Genomic DNA, 11,760 nt, shown 5'->3' with positions numbered 1-11,760 from the left:
ATACCCTACTGTTCGGGGTGACTCAATGGCAAATACGATCTCATACGTCCGTGGTCGCAGACAACGCTAGGTAGCTCAGTTCCACTATCTTCTGTTTTGGAAAAAAAAATGCCGCCCAAAAACCCACTACGTGAAACCCGATTGACATATATTTGTTTGCTACCTACATAAATTACAGCGAAAAGCCTTTCTAGTTATCATAGTGCAAAACAAAATACGTATTGTTTGGTTTGGTGAAGGCCTTGAGGCGCATTCTTGGTCGGGTTTATTTCTTTAGTTTAAGACCACTAGGGGGCGACCTTAGTATCTTAAAGAGAAACTCGTTTTATTATTATTGTTTTTTAAGATGTAAACCCTAATGTAATCTCTATATATTCATATCATTGTATATACTTGTAATTTCTTACGAAAGTGAGAGATCGGTAGCAATAAAACATTCCTGGTTGTGGCCCGTGGATGTAGGTCAATTTAAACCTAACCATGCAGGGCCGGCCCCAGTAAAATAAAGATAGGGCTTTAGGCCCACACTTAGTTAAGGTCTTCAAATTAAAAAAAAACATTATATTTAATCGGCATATTATAAACAAATATCTCTATTGGTTTGATGGTAAAGCTTGGGTGTTGTTAAATTACAGGTCATAAGTTTGAGACTCCTTATTAGTACTTTTTTTTTGTTTTGTTTTCTAAAACAATTGTCATAAAAGAACCATAAAATTTCATTTTGATTTAGGCCTTCAAAAGCATTGAGTCGGTCATGTAACCACGTAAATTCTTTTGTTATTCATTTTCTACGGTTTGTTTGCGTTTGCAACCTGATTCTAACACGCATTGTTTGCTGAATTTGTTTTGATTAATATTGATAAAATATATTTTTGTTAAATGAACACAAACAAAACATGTTTCCTTTTAACAAATGGAAGATTACATTTATTTTTTCTCCAAGACAATTTTTCTTCAAATTTAGAATTAATAAGGGACATGTCATATACATAATGTGTTAGGGAAGGCGGAACACCTAACTTGCACCACCCAAATAATATTGGGTTTATAAAGTTGAGTGACGTAGTTGAAACAAAAATTTTATTTAAGTTCATTAATTAAAATAAACTCGAAATTTGATTATTGTTGTTTTTATTTTTTATTTATTTAACTATCGAAAAATAAATTCATGATAAGTTTGTAATTTTCCATTTTTGATTTAATGTATGCTTACGTCATGCTATCATTTTTCAATTGAAATGGTCAATTTTTTATTTTAACCTTTATTTATTACACTGGCATGGAATGGTCAAAAGAGTATTACCTCACCTCATTAGTTCTCTGCACGTTGTTGTTTTATTCTCAAATCTTTTTGGGGGACCAATTTTACCCCTTCAACTCACTTTCCTTTTGTTTATTTTTTTTATTTAAAACTAAAAAAGCTCGGTTGCCCTGGTACACCTGCTAGCAAAAGGTTACCATGTCTACGATTGTAGACAACGTTGGTGACCTAGGCTGCGGAATTGAGGAAATCACCAGTCGAAGGCCCACAGTGGTAAACCCTTGGCTTGTGCTCGATATTCTAACACAAAAGAGACTCAAACCAACAACCGTCCCTAAAGAAAGTAAATAGGATGCCGCTTGAGCACCTGCTCCTTTGGTAAAATTCTAGGTAAAGATCTGATATCCAATGGTCTTCGTCTCACTGTCATAACTTGGTAAATTATACTACAAGAAAATCATAAATTTGTAATATTGGATATAAATGCTTTTTTTATTTAACTTTTTTATAAGGTTAAAAAATTCTTTTCTAACAGCAATAAATCTTGGCTTTTTAGAATAGTTTTTTGAAAAATGTAATAAGTCAATAAGTTATTTTCAAACTCAATTTCAAATACGTCCTTAGACCGTACAAATATAACTTATTATATAGCTATAAAAAGTAGAAAATTAAAGATTCTAAGTGCTCCACATAAATATATTGCAATAACAAAAATATTCACATGCGCAACGAAGCTTGCGTGTGCTAGAACAAAGTTATTAAAAATTAAAAGCGAGTAACATGTATTTTTGAAAGAAAAATAAAGACGGTTAGTGAAATTTGCAAGCGTATTAAAGGGATAACTTTATAGAATAGCAACCAGATAGATTTTGAAAATGTTTCAATTAACTAACTCAATTTTCATATTTTATTTAAGGTATAGGTTTTAATATTGTTCTTTTGTTTCAATGAGATTATCTTTTTTATTTTCCTTTTTTTTTCTAAAGTTGATGTGGAATGGTGACGTGAATTTTATTTTTTATTTAAATTTTTTATATAATTAATGATTATTTGAACTTTTTTAAATATAAATATATTTTGCAAATCCCGACCCCCACATCTTCTCCACCATTGCTTTCTTGACGTGCAAAATATCCAATGAAGCTCGATTTAGTGACCCGATTTTAACAAAAATTGCATTAGTGATCTAATTATAAAACTTTGAAAACTTGGTTACTAACCCGTGACATTTTCCCTGCTAATAAACAATAACTAAAAAGATAAAAGTTTGTTAGAATGCATAACTACACTAGAATTAACAAATAAAAATATTTTCAGTTTTCTATTTTAACTCATTTAATTTTGAAATGGTGTTATCTCTATTGTGCTACATATTAGGAAACTTGAAGGAAAACACATGCTTATTTAGCATGCAATATATGAATTTAATTTATCAGAAAACGAATAAATAGTTATAATAGCCATGAGTCCATGAACCTTATCAAACATCAAATTATTAAAATAAAGTTTTGGAGGTTCCAAACTAAACTAAATGCGCAACTTTATAGGGTTACGATATGTTATATCGAGCATATTATTGGGCAATGACGAAAACACAAGTGCGTAAGTTGGATGTAAAAGGGATAAGAATGCTGAGATGGATGTGCGAGCACACATGGTTGGATCAGATACGAAATGTGGCTTTTTGAATGAGATTAGGGGCTGCCAGTATATTAAGATAAAAGAAAAGATTGATACGGTTTATCTTCGAAGTCCATTGATTAAATATTTCCCAAAGAAGTCTAATATGTATTAATATCGGCTTAGGTTATTCATACACCAAGGAGGTTATTTATACACCATGAGGGCCTATACGAGTCGTATATGGCCTATATGACTCGTATAGGTGTAGTGTCAAGTCATTTTCGGTCAGGATTGTCAGTTTTCATTTATTTACATCGTATAGCCCCTATACGAGCCGTATAAGGCTATACGACTCGTATAGAGTCTGTTTGACTCATATAGTTTTTTTTTTTAGATTTTTTAAAATTACAAAATATTAAAAATAACATCCGAGTTGTTTACAAAATAGAAACACGTAATTTAAAAGTAAATATTTTGCTATATACATAAAAACATACGAACAACATGAGCGTTTTTGGGTAACGACTTTTTATATGTGTCATGCAATCCATTTTGATTGACGCCCATGTGAGCTATCTAAGCTTTTGAAATATAACTGGCATAAATATAATTACGTTTGGAGCAAGAAAAACTGATACCTGGCCTGTACGGGGGTCGTATACCATCTATACGGCTCGTATAGACCATAAAATAATTATAAATATCTTGCCAAAGTACAGCTGACATGCTGTCTATATGAGTCGTATAGACCCTATATGGCTCGTATAGGGTGGTCTATATGGCTCGTATAGGGTCTACACAAACAAGAATATCTATACGACTTGTGTAGGATCTATACGACTCGTATAGACTGCAAAAAGCTGCCACGCTGTCACCTTCGTACGCATGTTAATAAGTTAGGCCAATACGACTCGTATAGGCCCTATACAAGCCGTATAGCCTTATTCACACACCATGGGGATGGTGTTTGTATATAACAACCCTTTATATCAGTCTTGTCATATCAATATGAGGGAGGGCCCCTAGATATCAACAAATCCTGCATTTGGTTTAAACTAGGAGAGAAACAATGGTGTCGTTTGAACAATCTTACACTTATGTAACATGCAGTCAATATCGTCGATATATCAATGATATATCAGTTATTGGTTCCTTAGCGATATATAAGTCAAAATAGCGGTACCAATAATATCAACAATATTGACCGATATTAGACTAATATTTGACCGATATATCAACAATATTCCCGATATCAGTGTTTAAAGTCTTAGTTATCAACTTTTAGTGTTCAATGTTATTGTTTTAAGTCTTAATCAATTCTTACTTGCTACGATTGTTAGTGTTTTGCAATTTGCAAAAGATTAATTTGTTAATAGTAGGAGACTATACTGAATTATTAGTGTTAAATTGCTATATATTATATATATGAATTTTACATGACACTAAAATTACGGATATCCCACCGATATCTTACTGCGATAACTGATATCTCAGATATTGGTCCTTGACCGATATCCGATACTTTCCACATTAACTGCTTAGCTTATGTATTATCACAAAATCTTCTCATACTCGCCCATAAAGTTCCCGTTCTTTTTAAAACAACCGCTTTGCCAGCGTACCTAATTATGAACTTCTATGGTTAAAATTAACCAATGGATGCTCAATACCCGAAAGGCTGAAATAGACCCTAAACTCACTTTAAAAACCGATTTGAAACATTACATATTCGATTGCAATTCTAACAATTTTAATAATCTCAAGTTTTTAACAACCTCAACATATTTTTTAGTATTTTTCTTATAGTTAAATAGCATTAACATATTCAGGTAAACAGGTTCAGTAATGGGTGTACATCACGTAAACCATTTACCCTCCTCAGACCCGTAAAATTCTAAAACAAGTATCATATCTGGCATCATACTTGTCTCCTTACCCATGATTTTTACTATTTTTATCCTCCAATCTCTTGTGTAGATTAAATATGAACCATAATTAGATATCAAAAGATGACTCTTTCATGCCTTCAATTTTGTTTAAATTCGTATTATTCGATAAAAACAATACAAAATGGTCGACGTTGATAGCATCTTGGACAAGAACAACTACCAGATAGACCGGTGGATTTGAGTCATCTTTACTTGTTTAACGGGCTATTTTCTGTATATTTAGTTTATACAACCAACGGATGAGTCTGATAAGCCTTAAAAACTTGGTTACTTAGAATCAGTTCAAAATGCCGCTTGAACACTAACCTAGCATCTCACAAACACACCGGTCACCGTTGATGAAACAATATTTGCCAATCGCCATCACTACCTACCAGTTGTCACCATCATCACCCATTGCTACAAGATGAAACTGGTTTTATTTGACCCGTATTAAAAGTTGCATGTTTTGACCCAAACCCATTTCGGTCCAGGCCCAGCCCCTAACACACATAATAGTGTCAAGTGGAAGTCGACAGCGACACTTTCCTTTTAAAAGAAAAAACGTACCCAGTAAAACTCCTTAATAAATTAAAGAGGGTTAAATACAAAATTACTACTACAATAATCCATTCTTTTTTTAATAAAAACCGCTTTAGAGTTTTATGCACTACGCACGCATTTTAAATCAACTTCAATCGGTTTGATTCGCTTGGCATGTTCCCATCCATTCTAATTTTTTTTAATTTACCCATTTAAGCCATTAAAAACAAACTACAAGCGGGTTGCTCTAGCCTCTGTGTACTACAACCAAATAAGCTTAACATGCAATCAAAATTGCATCCCTTTCACATACCAGTCTTTTCAAGTAAACTTTTCATAACCTCTCCATCTTGTTTGTCATATTTGCACACATTCGATATCTTTCGACCCACATACGTTATGATGCATATGAAACGCTTGCTGCTTTTTAAAACCAAGCTACCGGTTATACTTTTAAAGTTAAATCTATATTTTAAAAGAATTCGGCTATCAAATGAGAATCATCACGTACTTGGCAACCAATGTTAATGAATCAAAACACACAATCTATTTGATGGCGAATAAATACTTCATGACCCTCATTTGAACTCGCCCCTAAAGTTTTGAAGGCGCATCGAGCTATGAACTCATTGGTGTTAAAAGCATAAGCGAAAAAGGAAACACAGAGATTTATTAAACTACAAAGTTGAGAGTTAAAATCGAATAAACAGAACCATACAAGAACTCATTGCTTCTTTAATCACATTTTAAAACGTTTAACGTAAAGAAGCGACACATACAAGGATTTAAGATAATACCAGTTATGATGCTTTGTCCATGAGTTGTATCGGAGCGAGAATGTTATTCTTACTTGTTTCAACAATGCATCCATTCATCACCATTTCCTCTAGCATGAAGTGAGCTTTCTCCAAGTGGAACATGATATCCAATTCACACTTCAAATTCAAATATATAAACAATATTAAATGAAAAGAAAAAACAAATAGTAGAAAATAAAGCGAAAAACACATGCCAAATATGTAGCGCCACTAGAGGTTAACAAAAAAACGGGTTCCCCTACCGAAACCGAGCCGCTACAAAAGCTGGTTTGAAACCGAAATGAACTGAACCGGTAACTTGGAAACTGGTTTCAATTGAAGGGTTTGGACTAATAAAACGGTTGTGCACCTAAGCGTTATGCAAGGTGACAAAACAAGGTTCCATTTAGAGGTTGGATTGGTTGGATAACAGGTCAAACCGGATTTGAGTTGAAATGGGTCGTTTTTCATACGGGCCGAGCTGGTATGCTAACGCTTTTTGACACTGAATTTTGTACATGAGTCATTGTATTTTATTTTTGCATGGTTAAGTCCCTACGCTTACAAAATCTGAACGGAAAGTCCCTTGATATAAAGTTGTGGGACTTAATCATCCAACAAATGACGTATTAGTTGATTTTATTAAGTTTAGGGACTTAATCATGCAAATATATATATATAAGGACTTTTTGTCAAAAATAAATTCAAGGGAAATTTTATAATAAGTTTATATTAGTTAAAGGGATGTAAAAATAAAGTCCATGAACTTATTTTTTTAGTAAAAGTCAGTACGATGTTTTCAACATTCGTCCGTAATTAATGTGTTGACGATGATTGTAAAAACAACATTATTATTACAATATAACTTAAATCTATAAATAAAATGATTTAGAAGGTTGTTGTGTGTTTAAAAATAAAAAATAATTAAATGAGGACTTTTGTCAAACATAAAGTCCGAGGGAATTTTTTATAATAAGTTTGTATTAGTTAAAGGGGTGTAAAAATAAAGTCCATGAACTTATTTTTTTAATAAAAGTCAATACGATGTTTTCAACGTTCGTCGAATAATTAATGTGTTGATGATGATTGAAAACAACATTGTTACAATAATAACTTAAATCTATAAATAAAACGATTTAGAAGGTTGAAAAATTGTATTTTTAAAAATAAATAGAATATTGGCAGCTTTCAGCCATCTGACTGGTTCCTCTTTTAGCTAGTTTTTTGTTTATTATTTAGCCCGTTAGAGATAAAAGAAGCACAAATCAACTCATTTATAATTAACTGGGCCGATATTGCGACCTTTAGTTTTACAATCTGTAAATGTTGAAGACTTACCACATTGCCAAAATGACGGTCCATAGTTTCAACTAAGAGATGTATAAATTCCAGTATTGCAAGCTCATTCTTCACAACAACAAAAAACAACTTATCAGGAAGATAAAAAAACGGAAGATCGAAAGTTTTATATAGCAAAAATAGATTCAAAAATTGGCAAAAAAAATGAGATATATAGGCAATAATTACATCATATTTTTAAAAAGGTTAAGAACTTAAATATACGCTTTTTGTATAAAACTGTGATTAAGAGTATGATGACTTAGGACATAATACTGGCTCTCCAAAACTTTTTGAAAAATAATGAAGTTCCATATTTTTATAATTTCTGATGATCGGGTGATGAACATATAGAACGATAATGTTGCCATAAACCGAAGTGCAGAAAAAATGCGAGGTATTTAACAGTTAACACTAATAACGAGCAATACGATTTTGAACAACGATGGTTCACATCATGCAAGTTTCTACAAAAGTATTAACTTAATTTAATAAAACAAAATAACTTACTTCCTCATTGTCAACTCCCACCAAAAAGAACAATGATGCATACCGCCTATACACAATTTTGTATGTCCGATGCTCGACAAATGAACACTGTTTCAAAGTAATGCAGAAAGATGTCACCATATATAACAGACACATAACATGCAATATTAAAACAGAAATTATAATGTCTAGGGAAGAGTGCAACTTTTAAGAAGGGAAAAGGTTACGCATATTGTTATTCTTGATCAGAAAATATGTAAAGTGAATTAACTGCCATATGAAAAAGGATCTAACTTTAGCGGTTGGTTCATAATTTCAAATCACATAGTATATACTTCTAAAAGGAATGCAGGATATATACTAACCTACAAGACAACTTACATATGTTTTCCCAAATGATTGTTGCCATGAATAAAGCCTGAAACATAACTTATAGTGAAATCTAATACATTATGGATGCATATACATGAATTGACCTTAAACTAAAACTTATTTCTATATGAACTGATTAATCCAAAATCTCAAAAACCTAAATTAGTTTTCCTAATAATTTCATAAATACAGCAAGTCAGCAACGATTTCAAATCTCTTCATCACCGATCCTATGGTTATGCTCTTGATTATGCAAAACTGGTCAGTTTAACACAATTTACCAACAATACACCTTAATTCATGCATAGATCATTAACATAGATGAATCTATACTTACATAAGTTACAGTGAAGATTCAATGCTAATGCAGCATGCATGTCATGTAAATGAATAGACTTATTTCTGTATGAACCGCTTAATCCAAAATCTCAAAAACCCAAATTAGCTTTCCTAATAATTTCATAGAAAACTGCAACAATTCCAAACCTCTTCATCACCTATCCTATATTTATGCTATCCAATGCTAATGCATCATGCATATCATGAGTATGGATGGACCTAAACTTATAACTTCTCTCTATATGATCTGATTAATCCAAAATTACAAAAACCTAAACTAGCTTTCCTGATAATATCATAAGCTCTGCAACAATTCTAAATCTCTTGATCATCGATCCTACATTTATGTTCTCAATGATGAAGAACCAGTCAACTTAACGCAATCTACCAACAAAACAATACAACTGAGTTCATGTATAGATCATTAACATAGGTGAATACATACTTACATAAGTTATAGTGAAGATCCAATGCTAATGTATATGAACTGATAAATCCTAAATCGCAAAGCCTGTTTCCTAATAACTTCATAAAAAACTGCAACAATTCCAAATCATTTCATCACCAATCCTATGTTTATACTCTCGATAATGAAACTGGTCAAGAACATAATTTGCCATCAATACAACTGAACTCATGAATAGATCATTAACATAGGTGAAGATCTAATGCTAATGCATCATGCATGTCATGTAAATGAATTGACCTAAAATTACAACTTATTTCTATATGATCTGATTAATCGAAAATCACAAAACCCTAGACTAGCTTCATAGTAATTTCATAAACATAGCAATACTTCAAAACTTCTTCATCACTGATCCTTTGTTCATGCTCTTGATTACGCAAAACTGCTCAACTTAACACAATCTACCAACAATGCAACTGATTTCATGCACAGATCATTAACAAATAACAATTTAACATATGTGAATACAAACTTTCATAAGTTAATAGTAAATATCCAATGCTAATACATCATGCACGTCATGTAAATAAATTGAACTAAAATTAGAAGTTTAGAACCTATTTCTACATAAACTGATTAATCCAAAATCACAAACACCTAAAGTAGCTTTCATAAAAATTTCATAAACACAGCAACAATTCCAAATCTCTTCATTGCTAATCCTATATTTACACTCTCAATAACGAAAGACCGGTTAAATTAACATCGGTGAATCAGAATCCATACTTCCATAGCAAAGATCCAATGCCAATGCATCATGTATGTCATGTAACTGAATTGACATTAACCTATAACTTTACTTCTGCATGAACTGATTAATCCAAAATCGCAAAAACCTAAATTAATTTTCCTAACAATTTCATAAACACAGCAACAATTCCAAATCTCATCCTCAACAATCCTCTGCGTATGTTCTCAGTCAAGCAAAACAGGTCAAATTACAGCTGAATTCACGCATAAATCACTAACAGATGCATCAATTTAACAGATTTAAAATTACGGTTAAAAATATACAAAGATCCAATGCTAATGCATCATACATGTCTATACGAATTGATTAAGCCAAAACCGCGAAAATCTAAATTAGCTTTCATCATAAGTTCATAAACACAGAAACAATTCCTATATTTATGCTCTCAATTATGGAGAATCGGTCAATATAACACAATCCACCAACACTACAACTGAACTCATGCAGTCATGCATAAATCATTAACAGATTCACCAATTTCTTAATGGATTTAAAATTACAGTTAGATATACGAAGATCTAAGTAGCAAGTACTACTGTACTAGTGGTGAAGATCCAATGCTAATGCATCATGCATATCATCAAAATAAACTGACCTAAAATTAGAACCTATCTCTCTATAAACTTATTAATAATCCTAAATAATTTAACACAATTACTAACAACACAGCCGAATTCATGCGTAAATCACTAGCAGATGCATGTCTATATTAACTTACCAATCCAAAATCGTGAAAACCTGAATTAGCTTTCATATTAATTTCATAAACACAGCAACAATTCCAAGGCTCTTCGTTATCGATGTTTATGCTCTCGATTATGCAAAACTAGTCAACTCAACACAATCTACCAACAATACAGCATAAATCACTAACAGATGCATCAACATCTCAAGCATAAATCACTAACAGATGCATCAACATCTCAACGGATTTCAAACCTAAATTAGCTTCTAAGTAGTTAATATGGAAAAATTTCGGATATCGATAAATTTAATATCATCTCATATATAGCAATTTAACACTAATAATTCAGTATACTCTCCTAATGCTCTCAATTACGCAGAACTAGTCAATTTAACAACAATACAGCTGAATTCATGCACAAATAACTAGCAGATGCATGACGGATTTGAAATAGCAGTTAGATCTGAGTAGTAATAGTACCTGTTGTTCGTTACGAGCGAGGCATTTGCGAACGATTTCGCCTTCGAGAGTTCGGCGTTCGTCTAGGGTTAGGTACTCGTAGTACTGAGCCAGACGAGTCTGGCCTTGCTTGTTCACCATTAATATGAATCGGATACCCATGGTTTATCGTTATCGTTCAGCAGATTCAATTTATTATTATTATTCGCTGTTCGATCTGGAATTAATGGCTTAATCACCAACAGATCCGTCCAATTGTGTGTGTTTTCGATAGGCGTGTGTACGGATGGGGAAAATGGGTTACGGAAGACTGGAGATAGAATCGAAACCGAACCGGTTTAAAACTGGTGTGGAATCAATTGAAAGCATACATTTGAAATCGGTTTGTAATTCTCTCCCAAGCTGTTAATGCGGAAATATCAGTTATCGTGGGAGGATATCGGTACTAAACTAATATTATGACCGGTATTTTACCAAGGGGCAGATAACTAATATATCATTATTATTCAGCTGAACGATTTTCTAGATTCAATTTATTATTCGTTGACTCGTTCTATCTGGAATTAATGGTTTAATCACCAGCAGAGCAGGTCTGTCCAATTGTGTGTGTTTTCGACAAGGTGATTTCGAGCTCGAAGTTAAACGAGGAAACTCAGCTATGCTCGAGCTTGATTTTGAAGTTAAACGAGCTTAAGATCGAGCCTTG

The 11,760-nt window shown here is 32.5% G+C and overlaps 1 protein-coding gene across 1 annotated transcript; it reads right to left on the bottom strand.

The window, feature by feature from the left end:
- Positions 1-6,142: 6,142 nt before the first annotated feature.
- On the bottom strand, positions 6,143-11,216 carry LOC143540353 (AP-4 complex subunit sigma). Its single transcript, XM_077033441.1, has 4 exons — positions 11,076-11,216; positions 8,001-8,087; positions 7,491-7,559; positions 6,143-6,290 (listed from the first exon to the last, which is right to left on the bottom strand). Exons 1-4 carry the CDS (start codon positions 11,214-11,216, stop codon positions 6,156-6,158), a joined length of 432 nt encoding a protein of 143 aa, XP_076889556.1. The 3' UTR covers positions 6,143-6,155.
- Between the last annotated feature and the right edge of the window lie 544 nt (positions 11,217-11,760).

Source organism: Bidens hawaiensis, unplaced genomic scaffold (assembly GCF_021521415.1).
Source record: "Bidens hawaiensis isolate Kalapana, Puna unplaced genomic scaffold, B.hawaiensis_p1.1 tig00012228_1, whole genome shotgun sequence".
NCBI classification, from domain to species: domain Eukaryota; kingdom Viridiplantae; phylum Streptophyta; class Magnoliopsida; order Asterales; family Asteraceae; genus Bidens; species Bidens hawaiensis.
This window is presented reverse-complemented; position numbering and strand designations above follow the sequence as displayed.

Bases quoted from the DNA above. Each gene is read 5' to 3' on its own strand.
- LOC143540353 (XM_077033441.1), bottom strand. From the start codon at position 11,216: ATGGGTATCCGATTCATATTAATGGTGAACAAGCAAGGCCAGACTCGT. The intron at 8,088-11,075 runs GTACTATTACTA...ACTTTGAAACAG, and splicing joins TCGCTCGTAACGAACAACAG to TGTTCATTTGTCGAGCATCG. The intron at 6,291-7,490 runs GTAAGTCTTCAA...TTGAATTTGAAG, and splicing joins ACCGTCATTTTGGCAATGTG to TGTGAATTGGATATCATGTT.